Source organism: Rhodnius prolixus, unplaced genomic scaffold, assembly GCF_049639745.1.
Source record: "Rhodnius prolixus isolate KJV_2025 unplaced genomic scaffold, Rpr scaffold_39, whole genome shotgun sequence".
Classification (NCBI taxonomy): Eukaryota; Metazoa; Arthropoda; class Insecta; order Hemiptera; family Reduviidae; genus Rhodnius; species Rhodnius prolixus.
Genome location: NW_027411609.1, coordinates 421,506 through 439,757, shown reverse-complemented (window position 1 = coordinate 439,757; position 18,252 = coordinate 421,506). Strand labels below are relative to the sequence as shown.

Here is an 18,252-nt window from a genome sequence, read left to right as displayed (position 1 = left end):
AACTTTAGCGAGTTTTATTATTTAATCAAACCCACATATTTAACGTAACTAGTGGCAGGCATTAGTTGTGTAAGTAAAGTTCTTTCTTAGTAAAAGGACAAGAAAAACTTTACAATATTATCACCGAATTTATTTACGTACTTCATTAATGATCTTCCGGAGTTCCTCGAAGGCGGTGTTAGCATTGGAAATAGAAAAGTAAATTGTTTGATGTTTGCAGATAACATTGTTTTGATGGCAACTGAACCTCATGGATTACAAAGATTGATAAAAAGTTTGAGTGAATATTGCTCATTATGGAATTTTGAGATCAATTTAAATAAAACTAAAGTAATGGTATTTCGCAAAGAAGGAAGACTTTCTAGGAAAGAAAAATGGACGTACCAAGGCAGAGACATTGAAATCGTCAACTACTACAAGTACCTTGGAGTTGGTCTCACCCCACAATTATCGTTGAAGAAACACTTCAAAGACAGATTGACCATAGCAAAATTTGGGATGCATTCCACATGGCGCTCTTTTATTGGTAATAAGAATATTAATTTAGCAGCAAAGTATAAAGTTTTTGAGGCTGTCAGTAGATCAATTATTATTATTGGGCGGTGTTATGGAGCCCAGATTTGGGGATATGATAACATAAAGGAGGTGGAGGATGTACACAAATTTTTTATTAAGAAGTTGTTTGCTCTCCCAAAGAATACGCCTGATTATGTATTATACATAGAGACTAAAAGAGACCCTTTATATTTGTACACATTGAAATTGCACCTGCAGTATTTAAATAAAGTATTTCATGTGTCTAAACACCGTTTACCGTTAATTGTTGCCGAACAAATAATTAAAGAAAATATTTTCTGGTATCCGAAACTTGTAAAATTAAGTAGTAAACAAGGTTCGCTCTCAGCCTGTAGATACGATCCGCACACCGAGCAGGCTGAGAGCGAACCACGAGGTGTGCGGATCGTATCTACACAGGATCAACAAAAGGTCCTCTCCTCTTTGCGTAGATTGCAATGAGGAGCAGGATTTCAAACATGTAATAATGATATGTCCACGTTATGTGGTAGAAAGGAAACGAATGTTTGACGATATATACAGGTATTTAGATGCACCATTTCGCTACGAAGACATTATATTCTCCACCAACATTTATGTGCTTAAGTCGATAGCAGAGCTAGCAATGAAATATGAATGTATTTAAAAGCTATAGCCGAATTAGAATGAATGGAAGAAAATGCTTAGAGAAGGATTACGTGATTTTAATTTTGGTTAAGCTATAAGGATGGCAGGAGCACAGAGTGCTGCTCCATCCATTAGCAGTAGTTTATGTAAATAGCAGTATATAGTAGAATGATGAATGTGTGAAGCGAATGTATTTGTAGGTAAGAATGGAGAGTGAGTGATATTCTAGTGATAAGCACCTAGACGATGCTGGCTGTATGGCGGAAGCCAATGCCAAAAAAAAAAAAGAAAAAAAAAGGACATATTAATATAAACTGGTTAAAAGATTAAAAAATGTTATCAATTATTTAAAGTTAGAATTTAGTAATGAATTGTTTAATACAGTGGAGAAGTCCAATTTTCATTTAGTGTATAAGGATGTGAATTTGAATCTAGATAAGAATGCGTATATTACATTGAATAGTAAGAATTGAAATCTGAACTATGCAGTAAACAGAAGTGAAGATCGATGGCTTTGTTCTTTATGAAATCTCAGACAAATGGAAAATACCTACCATTTTGTTGGTGTTTGTCCCGTGCTAAATGAATTTAGATACATGTGTTTCAAAAGTAAAAGTTTAAATTATCGAGAATTTATTTTGTATTTAAACGGAAAAAATTGGCAGGCGTTGTATAAATTTATAATTATCGCGGGTGGCTTCAGACGGTTCATGATAGGAGAATTTAATTATTAATTAAGGAATTTTATACGCAAAAGTAATCTAGTTAAAAGTAATATCAGTATAATTTTGTATGTTTAATAGTTCTATTTTTTTCTACAAAAACAATAAATAATAAAATAAATAAATTCTATATTTTGTATTTATATGTTGTATTAATTATTCAGGTTTTGTAATGGTTTACTTCTGATTTGAAATTTAATCATTTATACCTTATAAAACTATGTAATTTATGTTATATTTGTTTTAATCAAGGTCAATACCTCTGATGGTCTATCGACCAAGAGTGCCGCTTTAATTTACTTTAATTCAATTATGTAATATGGAATTGTATATTTTTAATAAAGCTTATTATTATTATTATTATTATTATTATTACAGATAGCATTTGGTGTTCCAAACATCTGATTTACTGGTACTTAATAATCTGTAGACCACAGAGTTGGCTGCAATACTTTTCTGTAAAAACCACTTACCAGCCTGAGAGAATTTGCCAGAAGTATAGAATGGGACACCCAAGTATACAAAAGAGCTCTCTACAGATATACTCTCCCGACCATAATAAAACTTGGGTCTTCCACCTTTATGAAAGGGAACCAGCACAGTTTTCTTGGTATTTACAGAAAGAGAATTCTCATTACAGTAACTTTCTAAGATTCTGAGATTAGTCTGCATTTCTAGCCAAGAAGAAGACAATATACACAGGTCATCTGCTTAAAGGACCATTATAAGGTCTCTGTGCGAGCTGATATCTACACCTCGAGCACCATGGTCAACAAAATTATCCACAATGTCGGCTGAAAAGAGCGAAAACAGTAGTGGACTCAATATCTCGCCCTGTAGCACCCCCTGAGTAACACCCATCTCATTAGAGAGAGAGGCACCATCCGAAATTACAAAAGAGTCTTTATCATACATACTTTTAAGAAACCCAACCAGCTTAGCGCCAACACCAATTTGTGATAATTTAAACCACAATTTGGCGTGGTTCACAGAGTCAAACGCTCTTTTGAAGTCTACAAAAAGGCCGAATACTCTCCTTCATTTGAGCCTGTTGAATGTTAATAGTAGTATTAACAGAAAACACCGCATCCGCGCAACCCCTTCCGCTGCGAAAGCCCATCTGTTCTTCAGGTAGAATACTGTAGTTATCGCACCACTTGCTCAACCTATTGTATAGAATAGATGTAAATAATTTAGTAACGGAATTAAAAATGGCTATGCCACGATAATTATTCGGATCAGAATGGTCGCCCTTTTTGTATAAAAGTCTCAATTTTATTTTACACCACGAGGCCGGAATATCGTCCGAGTTCCATATTTTATTAAACAAATTTAACAGATAATGAATCCAATTGGAAGGTAACGCTTTATAGCACTCATTAGGAATTAAATCCAGCCCTGAAGCCTTCTTCAACTTACTATTATCAATAGAGTGTAACAATTCTTCCAATGTTAATCACTATCAATATCCGGATTAAAAGTGCTTAAATATGTAAACTCAATGTGCAATCTTGGCGGTAGAGTCAGGTTATAGAACTTTTCCCAGTCTAAAAGAGAAAGAGGAGATTTGGCTGACCTTTTGCTCATAATAATAATACTAACTTACTTATTAACATGATGGAAGTGGTAAGTACCAATACGGATAACGATAATAATCAGTTTCTATGGTTTGCTACAACAGTAAATTCACAGAAAATTTTGTCTCAGTATTTAATAATTAATTCAAGTCATTTTAATCGACTTGTGATAATTTTGAGGTTAAAATATTTATTATCTACACATATTTCTTAGACTGTGCGTATCTGCGATTGAGTGCGGCGAACCAAAGTCAAAACTCGGTTGTGAGTGATATTGGGCGCTGTGGGTTTTGTGTTTGTGTAAAGTTATTTTCCGAGCATAATACATTGCCAGTCTCTCCAATAAACGTAAGAAGATTCATTAGAGCAAAATGTCGGCAGATAGCGGGGGCCAAGGGCCCCCGGATAATACTAGCAAAATTTCAGATAAGTCATCTTTTAGTAATGCTAATATTAACCCAAATGTTTCTAACACAATAATCAATCATAATAATAATACTAGCTTACTTACTAACATGATGGAAGTAATAAGTACCAATACTGATAGCGACAATAATACTAATAAAATTACTCTAAAGGCAAATAAACGCCCGAATGAGGAAAATATTGCATACAGTAAGTCAAAAGTTCATGTACAAGAGGCTAACTCAGGTACCCTAAAATATAAAAATGATTACGTGAAAAATGCACTAAAAAATAGATACAAAGTAGGCGATAAAGGTCCCTATATTGTGAATTTAGAGGGCAATAAAGGTAATCTGGGCAAGGTTCATCGTATGGCAATAGGAAAGTGGCTGCTAAAGTCATCTATGACCTGTAAAGACGATATATTGAACATAGAAGTTACTGGTAAAAACCGAATGAAAATAGAAACTAATAAATTACTTAAGTTGGAGATCCTTAAAGAAAGGGAAATTTCAGCTTATATTCCTAACTTTAGAATTCATTGTACAGGGGTTATTAGAGATGTCGATATAGACTTAGATGAAGAAGAAATATAATCGAAATTAGAAGCACCGGTTAAACCCATCAATATTAGACGCCTTACGCGCAAAATTCTAAATGGGAGTAAGGAAATAATAAAAAAAAAATCCAGTCTGCACAGTTACTTTCGACAGCCAGTCCCTTCCGCAGTTTGTATCATTATATGGGGTAAGATGTCGTGTGGAGGCATACATCCCCCCTTTAAGACAATGTAGGAACTGTCTCAGATTCCGTCACTCGGAGGATCAGTGCCGTGCCAAAACGAGATGTGACGATTGCTTAGACAACCATAGATTAAGTGAGTGTACCATGATCGAGGCTGTGATGCCGACCTGTGCCAACTGCAACGGGGAACACAGATCGACATACCGAGAGTGCCCGGTTAAAATAATTCACCAAAAGCAAATCAAAGATAAAACTTTAAACGAAAATTCATTCGCCACCGTTGTAAAAAATAAGTTCGATTTATTATCAGTCCAAAAAGAGTTTCCAGAATTACCCGCGCCCATCATAACAAAAGTAATGCCAAAGAAATCAAATAATTATAAAAAACAGTTTTTACCACACCACAGTACCTACCAAAAACCTGTAAACAAACTATCTACATCAAAAGAATACCGCGATTCGATGAAACAAAAATCTAAACCAGAATACAATGATAGAAAATCCGAAACACAAAGGGTGAGTGAACAGACAAACAAACAGGAAGTCAAAACACATGAAGAAATTAATGAAAAACATGTTGAGTATTTAATTCAACTAATACAGAAAGTTAAAAACGATCGTCTAGATAAAAAGGATAATTAAATCGCTTATTTTTGATTTAGAAAAAGTGTGTCATCCAGAAAAAGACGTAGTTGACAGAAATAGTTCAAATACATTAAGTTTCAATGCTCATTCTATCCACAATAGCAACGGAAACAGTATCTATTCCGACAAACTTAAGTGCTATTAACACTATAAAGCAACCCCTTTCCCCGTCAAAATTTACTTTAAATAACTTTACTTTATTAATAAACAAACAATAAATAGAACAATATATAGAAAACATTACATTATCATTATATCGCATTATTCTTAAAATCTATTTGCATTTTGCTACTTTCTACTTTTTTAGGAAAGAAAACAAAACTATATATATTTTATAGATATTTTTTAAAGTATATATATAATATCATAAATTAAACTTTGTGTTAAAACTTTTACAAATAAATATACGATCTATTGAAAACAACAAGGATTATTTAGAAACATTTTTAAAAATAAATAAAATAGACGTAGCTATTATAGCTGAAACCAGGTTGAAAAAAAAAAAAATTAGCTTAACGGGATACGATATCATAAGAGCTGACAGAAACGATGGGTATGGCGGCTCCTGTATAATAATAAAACACCAACACAAATACAAAACTGTAAATGTGCCACAAACATTCAACAGCGAAATAGTACAGACTTGTGCCGTCTCCTTAGAAACAAATAAATTAGAAGTTACCTGTTGGATCCCCGCAAGGAGGTGCGGCCCCCTTGTGGGAAATTTAGGTTGATGCAGTGGAGGGTTGGCTGCATTGGAGGTCTGGAAGGAGAAAGGGACTGCGTACGTGACCAAGCTCAGGGCGTTGTCCTTGACTTCACAAGGAAGGGAGAAGTGTCGTTCTCGTCAAGTGTAATTCTTTGTCTATATAGCGTCATTGCGCCAAGTTTGTTATGTTTTTTACAAATTGTCAATGTGTTTTTGGTTTAACCAGCGTAGTCTGCCTAGAGTTAATATATTAATACAAGTATCAGTGGAGAATAACTCCCTTTCTGACATTATTGTCATTTATGTTGTCTTGGCATATAATTGCACCCTCAATTGTAAAGGCCTTAATTCTGTAAGTGAAAAACATTGTACGTACCTATTTGTACTCCCATGTGGAGAGATTTCCCTTGGCGCCAGGCAAGAAAATTCTAAAGTTGTTCGCATTAACATTCCCTCCGTCAGGAAGGATAAACTGTGTAGTTGTCAATTGCATGTTGTCTAGCCAATTGGTATTGTATCATCAATAAATACTTGTTATTTTTTGTAAGGCTTTGGCAAAGGTATTTTGGGTGGCTGTGGCGTCCACCACATTTTATTTCCCCTCCTTTCAATACAACATAATTAGACTAAACTGCTCTCCCACATTTCGTCCTCGCCTTGGACATTTCATTTAGCCCTCTTCGAATATATTTCATGGTGCCGAAACCCGGGAATCCACCCAGAATACCTCAGCATCGCCTTTGCTTGTCTGGCCTGTCGCCAGTTATACTAAGGAGCGAAAAGTCGCCTTAGCACTTGCCTGTGCGTTTTGTTGTCGTATGTACACTATTTTTAATTTCCCTGTTGTCATTTTATAGACTGAAAGAGCCTTTGTGTTGCTGGTAACTACTATTATTTGAAAGTATATATATATATATATATCTGATTTAGCCAGGCTCAGATGTAAATGTGTTTAGCTGATACATTCAATTCAATTTGTTTTTAAATTACTGTGAATTTTAAATAGAGATAGTTTGTTTTGTTTTGTATTGGTTGTAATTATAATATTAGCTCAAGTGTATGCTCACATACACACATATATTTGTATAATTGACCCAGTCAGCTTTAGATGTAAATGTGTTTAGTTGACACATTCAATTCAATTTGTTTTTAAATTACTTTTATCTTTGAATAGAAATAGTTTTTGCGTTGGTTGTAATCATACATTATTTTATGGTATTCGTGTTGCCTGTAGTCAGGCCATTGATTAATTTTATTTGTTTACATCTAGCTTATTGTAACCTGTTGCCCGTTTTTGTCGTGCACCTCCCCCTTGATTAAAATGGAAGAACAAATTCAAGCTACCCCTCCACTGTCGCCAGTCTCTCCCAGTCCCCCCGAATTGAAAGAAACGCCTCGAGTTCAGTCACAGTCAGATCGCAGTTCTGACATACATGCAGTCAGATGCAGTCATTTGATAGCTAGATTAGATAGTTGGTCGCGAAGGGTCCGTGACCTGTCCCCTAGTTCCCCCCATGCCTTGGAGCTCAGTCGTCAGTACTCTTCCATGTTCTCCTTGCTGTCCCAGACTGTGTACAGGGAAGCATGGGAGTGGCTGCGCGCCCTGCCCCCAGAAGTCAGTGGTCCCCTCGCTTTATCCCTGTCTGAAAGCCATGAGCTAGCTGAATCGGCGCAGCTAGCCATTATAATGCCCTTATTGGCCACAGCTCCCCCTGGCCACTCTGACTCGATGTGTCAAGGTTCTCCTGTCACAGTGACAGACGAGTCTATTATCGAATTAGCCCGACGGCAACTTCGAGAATTGGTCATTCCCAATATAACCCCTTTTAATGGAGATGTCCTGCAATACAAAAGTTTCAAATCGACCTTCACGTCTGAGGTCCACAAGTTATCCCTGTCTGCCGCCAAGCGGCTTGACGCCCTCAGATCCTCCTTGAGGGGCCCCCCTTTATCCATCATACAGAACGCTCAGTCCTCCGAGGAAGGCTATGCCTACGCGTGGGAAATACTCGATTCCAGATATGAGGGTAAGCTGCGCATCGCCAGTGCCATCATGGAGACAATCCTGCAGTTCCCTGGTGAGGACCCTAGCATTGACAACTGTATAGCATGGCTGTCACGCCGACAGATCATGTTAGATCAATGCGAGATTCCGCATCCCCTGGACTTCCTACTTTGTCATGTCACTCTCTCCGTCCTCTCCCCTGCCCTTCAAGAGGAATTTAGGAAGAAATATTTAGGATCCTTTGATTCACTTCCTACCAGCTCTCAGGTCCTGGATTTTCTAAAGGACTAGGAAGACAGGTTCTCGCCAAAATTAACCTTTGGTCAATCCTTCTCCAACCCTGTTGTACAGCCCACTCCTAGACACAGTTCTCCTTCTCCTTCCCCTTTACCTCAACCTCGTCCTGCTTCTCCCGTTCAGGGGATCCAGGTGAAGGCGCTCTCTTCTCCCAAACAGTTAAAAGGGTACACACCCAAATCGGTACGTTTCGTTCCCCGCCCCCAAGGAGACCTGTATCATCCTCATCACCACCTCCAGCTCATCCGCCGACTCCTTCCACTTCTCGTACCCCAGTTTCCTCAACCTCTACGTCTCTCCAATACTACGTGTGCGGGAATTCGCACCGTATGTCGAATTGTGCTGACTACTTGAACATGTCAGTTACTGACAGGTGGAGCTTAGTGGTGAATAAAAATTTGTGCGTCAATTGTCTTTCCGCCAACCACTCCGTGGCTCGATGTCCTTGCCAGGTCGGATGCGCAAAATGCCACGGGGAACACCACACTTCTCTACAACCCCCTCCACCTTCCACGAGTTTGAGTCAGAGAAGAGCACGTGCGGTTGACATTCCGCCACTAATGTCCCTGCAGACCCATCGGCCTCCAAAATCCAGAGTTCTAATGAAAAGGGCGCCCTCCTTGGGCCTCCCTGATTCTCCTCCCCCGTTTCCTCGGCGTTCCCTTCTTCCCCCCAGCTCGTTCGAATCTCACTTGTCTTTAGGCCAAGCCAGGGACTCTGAGTCTCGCCCTACGTCATCATTCTCCTCAGATAGTCTGCCCCCCGTACTTCCTATCACTTATTTTGGCCGCCACCCAGCACCATCCCCACAGCCAGAACAATAGGTTCTTAACAGGCGCGATACCCCTTCATTGTCCAATTTCGTCTTCTGCCGTCGCAGATACTGTCGTCAATGTCATGTGACGAAATCCTTACGGAAATCAATTGTTAAGTCCTTCCCATCAGACATGTCAGTCTCCCCCACTGCCCTGGTGCATCTTCTTGGAGGGGATGGCCAGTGGTATCGCGCTCGTGCCCTGCTGGATTCAGGCAGTGAGATCAACTTAATGACTAAAGCTTTTGCCAAGGAAAGCAAATTGACTTATAACCCCATGTCAGGCGGTGTTCGTGGCATAGGGGGCAATATTGCCACCCAAGTCGTGGGTCAGGTATCGACCAATTTAAGACAAGCCCCTCCTTTTGCCCAACTCAAAATCCCTTTCCGCATAGTTACCAAGACTGTCCCAGATGCACCATCCTCCTATTTTCCTGTCAAGGATTGGTCGCATCTAATAGACAAACCTTTAGCCGACCCAACCTTTAATGAACCAAGGCCAGTGGATGTGGTCTTCTCAGCCTCAGTCTTTGATGCCATCGATCTCAGTAAGATAATTCGTTCCCAAAATGGTTCCCCTAACGCAAGATTGACCACTCTTGGTTGGATCATGTCTGGTCCCTTGAGAAGCTTCCCCACGAGAAGGGTTCCGTTTGACTCCTCCGTCAAGGACAGCAGGTCCAATTCTAAATTATATCGGACCTATTATAAAATTTTATTCAAGCATAAGTATGGCCAATTGACACCCCCTAAGGTATCTTTTAACCAGTCTATCCCAGAAGATGAGCCTTCGATCGGCAACACTCCTAGTAACTCTGAGTCTGAGCCAATTGTCCCTTGTGACAACCCTGAAGAGTCAGACCAGCCCAGCTTACCCAGTTTGTCAGCATCCTCCCCGCAAATCCTATCCTCTTCCTCACAGGAAGCAAATCTTCAAGAACCTCCTCGTCCCATTGTGACTAGTCAACTCCCCTCACCGAAACCACAACGTTCAATTAGAACGCGGCGTCCACTGCAAATTATAATAACTCCTCCTACTACCATACCTACTGCGGAAGACATTCCCTCTGAAGGTTCCGCTCTACCTGTCAATCTCTCTTTAGTCAATCCTGTGTCGGCAATTTCTTTTAAACCAACAGTACTTCGCCTCAGCTCTGGAAAAGCTTCACCACCTATTCCGCACCCCCCTGACTTAGTCTTGTCCCGTCTCATGGAAAAAATGTTCGCCCTGGAGGAAGTATCTGAAGTCTCGCCCCTTACGCCAGAGGAGTTGAAGGCCGAAGAGTGCTTCTCTAAGTCCCACTCTCGACTCCCTGATGGTCGTTTTTCAGTAGCACTACCGCTCAAAACCAGTCCTTGATGTCTCGGCGAGTCTAGAAAGGTTGCTCTAAAGCGCCTTCTTCAGACTGAGTCTCGCCATGCGAAGTCTCCACATCTCCGCCCTCCCTACGTCGAGTTCATGCGAGACTACCTAGAGTCGAAACACATGGAGCTAGCTCCTCCCCTAAAGTCGGGTCAAGTTACTTATTACATACCCCATCACGCGGTACATCGCCCAGATGACCCCCCGGAGAAGATCAGAGTTGTCTTCAATGCCTCTCAGAAGTCCTCGTCAGGCGTTTCCCTCAATGAGCTCTTACTTCCTGGTCCCAAGTTGCAACTCGACATTTGGAAGGTCGTTACCGGATTCAGATCTGACAAGTGGGTGTTCACTGCTGACATTCGTCAGATGTTTCGGCAGATACAACATCCACCGGAAGATAGAGACTTATTGCGTATCCTTAGGCGATTTGACACCAGCCAACCGGTTCAGGAGTACCGTTTGTGCACTGTCACCTATGGAACCACGTCAGCTCCCTACTTAGCATGTCGCGTCCTTCAGGAATTAGCTCTTACTTCTCAGGCTTCCCTCTCCCTGGCATCTGAGATACTACGCGACCGCACCTATGTAGATGACATTTCTGGGGGAGGCCTTACTTTAGAAGCGGCATTGCAATCCAGAGATCAGTTAATCAAATTATTGAGTCAGGCTCAAATTGAACTCAGAAAATGGGCATCAAATCACCCACAATTGTTAAGTGAAATACCCTCTGAGCATCTTCTCCCTGCCATGTCCTCAGTCTGTTTGGAGAACGATGAGGAGTCGCAATTGAAAATTCTGGGACTTTGTTGGAACCCTTCTCAAGATTATTTCCATTTTCTGATTCGTTCTGTTCCTAGTGTTCAAACCAAAAGACAACTAGCCAGTCAGATTGCCAAAGTCTTTGACCCCTTGGGATGGCTAATTCCCATAACAGTTTTTGCCCGTGCAATATTTAGAATAGTCTGTCAAGCCTCGTTTGATTGGGATGATCCCCTGCCCTTATCAATTGCCCAGGAATCGGGTCAGTTTGCTGTTTCCTTGCCTGATCTGTCCAAAATTCGCATACCTAGATTTTTGTCCTTACCTAATCCTAAGTGCTATTTAGTGGGTTTCGCTGACGCGTCTGAGCGAGCCTATGCGGCAGTGGTCTACCTAGTGTCCCAGTCTGAGAACACTGTCATTAGCCTGGTCATATCCAAAGCCAGAATGGCCCTCATGAAACCGGTCACGCTCCCTCGTCTGGAGCTCTGTGCGGCCCACCTACTTGCCCTTACGATTCACAAAGTCAGTCTGCTGTTCCCTCAGATAACCACCCAAAATATCCTAGCCTTTTCTGATTCGACCATTGCCCTTGCCTGGATCACAGCAACTCCACCTCCGCATTGGAAAGTGTTCGTGGGTAACAGAGTAGCGGCTATTTTGGAAAAGGTTCCCGCCTCGCAATGGTTCCACATTTTGTCCTCACAAAACCCCGCTGACTGTGCCTCACGTGGACTGCGACCCCAAGAATTAGTGAGCCACCCGTTATGGTGGGAAGGTCCCTCTTGGCTGAAATCAAACCACGAGTCATGGCCCCTTGGGCAAGTGAGGGCCGATTTGTCTGACCCTGTCGTAGGAGCAGAAATTCGCTCCCAGGCCCTTAATGTGTCAAGTGTAATGTCCTGTCCTGAGGAATTGGAGGCTAAATTTTCCAGTCTGTATACGCTGCAGAATGTAGTGGCCTGGTGCCTGCGATTTGCACACAATACTAGAAATCCAGTACATCGGATGTCAGGCCCATTGAATGTAAAGGAACGCAGTGAAGCCCTGCGAGTTCTAATTGTCCGAGCCCAGCAGCACTAGCTTACTGAGGAAATTGAAGACGCTCAGTCCCCCCGGCCTAGACTACGCCTAGTCAAAACCTTAGGCTTATTTTTGCACCCTGATGGCGTGTTGCGAGTTGGAGGGAGATTAAGACTGGCCGACATCCCTGAACCGCAGAAGCACCCTGCCTTGTTGCCCTCGCAACACCCCCTTACTGCCTTGATTATACAGGAAGCCCACATCTCCAATTTTCATGTAGGCCCTACTGCCACCCACGCTTTTCTTCGAAACCGATACTGGATTACCAATGGAAAAACGTGGTTCGACGGCAGTTGTCATCTTGTAATAAATGTTTTAGCATTAAACCATCACCTTTCAACCCTATCATGGGGCAACTGCCTGAAGGAAGAGCCAGTGCTTCACCACCCTTCACGACTACGTGCATTGACTACGCAGGCCGCTTCAGTGTGAAAATTGCGTCACTACGTTCCGCCAAGGTCCTCCAATGCTACCTCGCCATCTTCATCTGTTTTTCGACCAAGGCCATTCATTTAGAATTGGTTACCGACCTCACTACTCAGGCCTTTCTGGCTGCCTTGAATCGTTTCATCGCTAGGCGCGGCGTGCCCAGCCACATATGGTCAGACAATGGCACAAATTTCGTAGGTGCGACCAGAAAACATAAAGAGATATCTACCCTGCTGAATGATAGTCAGACACAGGAGGCCATATTAAGAGAGTCCGGCAGGAGAGGTGTGGAATGGCATTTCATACCACCTAGAGCGCCACACTTTGGAGGATTATGGGAGGCCGCTGTCAAGTCTACAAAGCGCTTGCTAAAGGTGACCCTGGGCCTACAAGAACCAACCATGGAGTGTTTACTCACAATTATCTGCCAAGTGGAGGCCATCTTAAATTCCCGGCCACTCACAACCGTTTCATCTTCGCCAGATGATTTACAAGTGCTGACGCCAGGTCACTTTCTTATTATGCGGCCAATGACTGCCCTTCCTACCGACGGTTCATTAACTCCCCGCACCGCGCTTCGCTCCAAGTGGACCATGGCACAATTTACAGTCAACCAGTTCTGTAAGAGGTGGCACAAGGAGTACCTCCTTGAGCAGCAAGCCATGCTCAAGTGGCATTCACCATCCTTCCCAGCGGCAGAAGGACAAGTGGTGGCCATTATGGACGACAACCTTCCTCCGTTGCAGTGGTCCTTAGGCCGGATCACCAAGCTGCATTATGGCCGAGATAACGTGGCCAGGGTGGCCGAGGTGAAGACGGCGTCCGGAGTTATCAGCCGCCCTGTCAGGAAGCTGTGCCCTCTCCCAAATCAGTAAGTGGGACTCTGGCGAGTCCACTGCGGGGGAGGATGTTGGATCCTCGCAAGAAGGTGCGGCCCCCCTTGTGGGAAATTTAGGTTGATGCAGTGGAGGGTTGGCTGCATTGGAGGTCTGGAAGGAGAAAGGGACTGCGTACGTGACCAAGCTCAGGGAGTTTTCCTTGACTTCACAAGGAAGGGAGAAGTGTCGTTCTCGTGAAGTGTAATTCTTTGTCTATATAGCGTCATTGCGCCAAGTTTGTTATGTTTTTTACAAATTGTCAATGTGTTTTTGGTTTAACCAGCGTAGTCTGCCTAGAGTTAATATATTAATACAAGTATCAGTGGAGAATAACTCCCTTTCTGACATTATTGTCATTTATGTTGTCTTGGCATATAATTGTCCCCTCAATTTTAAAGGCCTTAATTCTGTAAGTGAAAAACATTGTACGTACCTATTTGTACTCCCATGTGGAGGGATTTCCCTTGTCGCCAGGCAAGAAAATTCTAAAGTTGTTCGCATTAACATTCCCTCCGTCAGGAAGGATAAACTGTGTAGTTGTCAATTGCATGTTGTCTAGCCAATTGGTATTGTATCATCAATAAATACTTGTTATTTTTTGTAAGGCTTTGGCGAAGGTATTTTGGGTGGCTGTGGCGTCTACCACATTTTATTTCCCCTCCTTTCCATACAACATAATTCCTTTCAATACAACATAATTAGACTAAACTGCTCTCCCACATTTCGTCCTCGCCTTGGACATTTCATTTAGCCCTCTTCGAATATTTTTCATTACCATTCTATCAATTTATTGTTCGCCCAAACACAAAATTACAGATAACAGTTGGGTAGCCCTCTTTAAATCAGTAAAAAACCCTATTATGATGTGCGGTGACATGAATGCTCACCATAATAGCTATGGCTGTTCATTTACAGACTATGAAGGAACACAACTATTAGACACATTACATAAAGAGGATCTTTATATCCTGAACAATGGTGCGCCAACGCTGTTACCTAGACCAGACAGACAGCCCTCGGCAATCGATCTCTCTATATGCTCGCCATCTCTTGTCACCAGAACAGAATGGTCTGTAAAAGCCGAACCTTTCGGATCTGACCACCTGGGTATAGTAATAACTGTGAACAATGAGAATAGCAGTAATTGTAGCGCGAGCGATAGCAGTAACATCGGTCCCTCCTCTAATAAAAAGTGGAACTTGGGGTTGGCCGATTGGGATAGGTATGCATTGTTGACAGATAAACTGTTAACAGAGTTAAAGATAGACAGTGACCCACAGTCCAACTACAATCAATTCATAGAAATTATAAATATTGCCTCAGAACAGACTATTCCTAAAATAAAACCTTATTTAGGAAGAAAACCTAGATTCCCCATCAAGCCTTGGTGGGATGAAGAGTGTAATAGATTAAGGAAACTTAACATAGCAGCCTTCAACACGTATAAGAAATCACCTACTTGGTCCAATTATATCAAGTCCAAAAAAGCTACTGCGCAGTGTCGCAAAATATATAAAATAAAGAAAAGAGAGAAATGGACCGAGTTCTGCTGCTCTTTTAACAAAAACACCTCTACGAAGGAGATTAGAGTGGGATTAGAGCGCTCAGTCAATGCTACCACAGGGGGAAACCCTCAAGCTGTGAGTGGGACCCAGAATTTTTGAATTCTCTGACACCTGAAACAATAACAGAACATTTTCAACTGCCAGACGTAAAGGAGAATCCCCACGAATTGAATAAGCCTTTCTGTTATTCTGAACTGCTGCAGGCAATCAAAACTAATAAGAACACTTCCCCTGGAGAGGATATGATACATTATCCTATGCTCACACAATTAACATACTCATGAAAAAAGGTGCTACTCATGATCTTCAATGATATTTGGACGAACCAAATAAGAATTAAAGAATGGGGTCATCATGCATGGGTAAAACTTTTGAGAGATTAATCAAGACAAGACTAGAATGGTGGACTGAGTCTGAATGCAAATTTCCTACTCACCAAAATGGTTTCAGGAAAAGACACAGTACATTGGAACATTGGATGCTCTGTCTATCTTTGTAATGGAAGTATACAATTCCTTTTCTGACAGTAAATTTATGGTTGCAGCGAATCTCGACCTGACAAATGCCTACAATAATGTGCACATCCCTACTCTCATACACAAAATGGTCTCTATGGGTACTCAGTCCAGGATTGTGCATCACGTGCATAACTTTCTTTCAATGCGCGCTATAAAAATCAGGTTCAACGGAAGGACATATGGGCCTCGAGAAACCAATGTGGGTCTCCCTCAAGGAGCAGTGTTAAGCCCAATATTATTTAATCTGTACACAGCTGACCTCGGTGAATCGTTAGGACCTGAAATCCATGTTTTACAATTTGCGGACGATATAACACTATATTGCAGTAGTAAGATATTGGCGGACGCGATTAACAAATTGGACAGAATAATGAACACATTCCATGAATGGTGTACCAATATTGGTCTTTCACTCTCACAGGAGAAGAGCAGTATCACCATTTTCACACGGAAAAGGAAGTTTATGATTCGCTCTCTTGTGAAAATGGGAGGATTTCAATTGCGGGTGGAACCTGTAATGAAGACTATGGGAATGCACATTGATGGAAAACTACTCTGGAAGCAGCACATAACCTACGTTATTAAAAAGTGCGAACAGTATGTAAACATACTGAGATATATTAATCACATGCATTATGGCGCCGATATAACAGTATCTTTAATGATATACAAACAGCTGATCTTATCAAGAATGGATTATGGATGTTTCCTTTATGGAGATGCTGCCAGCACTCACCTAAAGCAAATAGATAAAATACAGTATAAAGCCTTGAGGACTTGCCTGGGTGCTCTTGGTTCTACTCCAACTAATGCACTCCTAGTGGAAGCTAGGGAACAACCCTTGGCAATTAGAAGGAAATTATTGGCTTCACTATTCATTATTGAAAGATTGCATATCACAAGGTAACCTTGTGTGCAAAAGATCAGCACAATTATTACTAGAGTGCTAACGGAAAAATTTTGGCACAAAAAGAAGGTCCCAATCCTAGTGGAACAATTCAGCAAACTATCGAAGTTTTCATTGCAAATAAAACGTTATAATTTACTTCCGATTTTTAGTTTCGATATCCACTGCCAAATGGACAATCTAAAGAATATCCATACAGATTTCTTTCATTACAAGGAATGCCTACCAAATTCTGCCAACAATGCATTGCTTATAGATAGATTACAGCACATCTTTCCCAATGCCTATCAAATCTTTACAGACGGCGCTAAGAGTCAGGAGGGAGTCGGATGTGCAGTCTATGATGCACAAATAAAAACTACATTGCAGTTGAAACTAAATAAGTATGCATCCATTTTCACTGCTGAACTATTTGCCATATACCAGAGTGTACACTATGTTCAGACAATAGACCAACCTCTCGTTTTGATTCTTTCAGATAGTAAAAGCGTCCTACAAAAATTAAAAAGTCCGGGAAGTAAAGCTTCACCACTCATCTTGGAGACAGTTAACCTGCTAAATAATATTTTAAATAAAAATAGATCGGTACATCTAATCTGGATTAAAGGTCATATGGGACTAGAAGGAAATGAAATAGTGGATACATTGGCAAAAGAAGCTATTTCATTGCAATATGTAACCCCCAACTCCTTGCAAAACTCAGATATAAAGAATTATGCAAAAATGATGAGTTACAGTGAATGGCAAAGGGAATACGAACTGTCCAAACGAGCCAAGGGGCAATTTTATGCAGCCATACAACCAAGCATACCCAAAGCACCTTGGTTCAACAAGTACAGCAATTTCAACAGGCAATTCTACACCACCATCCGCATGTTAAGTAATAAGTGCCAATACTGATAGTGACAATAATACTAATAAAAGTACTCTAAAGTCAAATAAACGCCCTAATGAGGAAAATATTGCATATAGTAAGTCTAAAGTGCACGTTCAAGAGGCTAACTCAGATAAACTAAAATATAAAACTGATTACGTAAAAAATGCACTAAAAAATAGATATAAATAAAGCCTTTATTCCAAAAAATTACAAAAACATAAATTATAATAATACCATTTTTCCTTTCTTTCGTATTTTTATTTTTATTTTTCATTTCTTTTGTAAATCCTTATGTATACATACTGAAATTAAATTAAATTCTGATTACATAGAAAAAAATAATAAATTAAAAATAAAATAGAATAAAAATAAATAGAGAACAAAAATAGGACCAAATAACACAAAAAATAAATAAATATCTGTTTTCGGAATTAGGCCCATTTTTGGGCAAAGGCCTCTCCCAATTCTCTCCATAACTCTTTGCCTCTAGTCCTGGAACTCCAGCTAGATCCAACGAATTTCTGGATCTCGTCTCTCCATCTTAAAAACTGCCTACCTCTATTCCTCTTCTTATCCAATGGACACCATTCAGTTACCCTGTTTGTCCAGGTGTTTCTAGCACGAGATACGTGCCCTGCCCACCTCCACTTGAACTTTTTTGCTGTTTGCACTGCTTGTAGAAAGCCAGCTCTACTCTGAATCTCGGTGATCCTTACTTTATCTTTCTTTTTAATATTTAGAACACTTCTTTCCATAGCTCGCTGCGTGCTTCT

At 40.8% G+C, this 18,252-nt stretch overlaps 4 protein-coding genes across 4 annotated transcripts in view; 3 read left to right on the top strand and 1 right to left on the bottom strand.

Moving 5' to 3' along the window:
• LOC141455265 (adenylate kinase 9-like) overlaps positions 1-18,252 on the bottom strand; it is a 569,192-nt gene that overhangs the window by 417,769 nt on the left and 133,171 nt on the right. The window lies entirely within an intron of this gene.
• Positions 1-18,252, top strand: part of LOC141455271 (uncharacterized) — a 237,783-nt gene that overhangs the window by 125,811 nt on the left and 93,720 nt on the right. The gene's annotated exons all lie outside the window — the stretch shown is intronic.
• On the top strand, positions 10,587-12,305 carry LOC141455260 (uncharacterized). The gene has a single exon (XM_074130171.1). The coding sequence runs from the start codon at positions 10,587-10,589 to the stop codon at positions 12,303-12,305; it is 1,719 nt and encodes a 572-aa protein (XP_073986272.1).
• On the top strand, positions 12,653-13,609 carry LOC141455259 (uncharacterized). Its single transcript, XM_074130170.1, has one exon. It carries the CDS (start codon positions 12,653-12,655, stop codon positions 13,607-13,609), a length of 957 nt encoding a protein of 318 aa, XP_073986271.1.

What these genes read in the sequence shown, in the direction of transcription:
- LOC141455260 (XM_074130171.1), top strand. Translation starts at nt 10,587, where the DNA reads ATGGAGCTAGCTCCTCCCCTAAAGTCGGGTCAAGTTACTTATTACATA.
- LOC141455259 (XM_074130170.1), top strand. Translation starts at nt 12,653, where the DNA reads ATGGGGCAACTGCCTGAAGGAAGAGCCAGTGCTTCACCACCCTTCACG.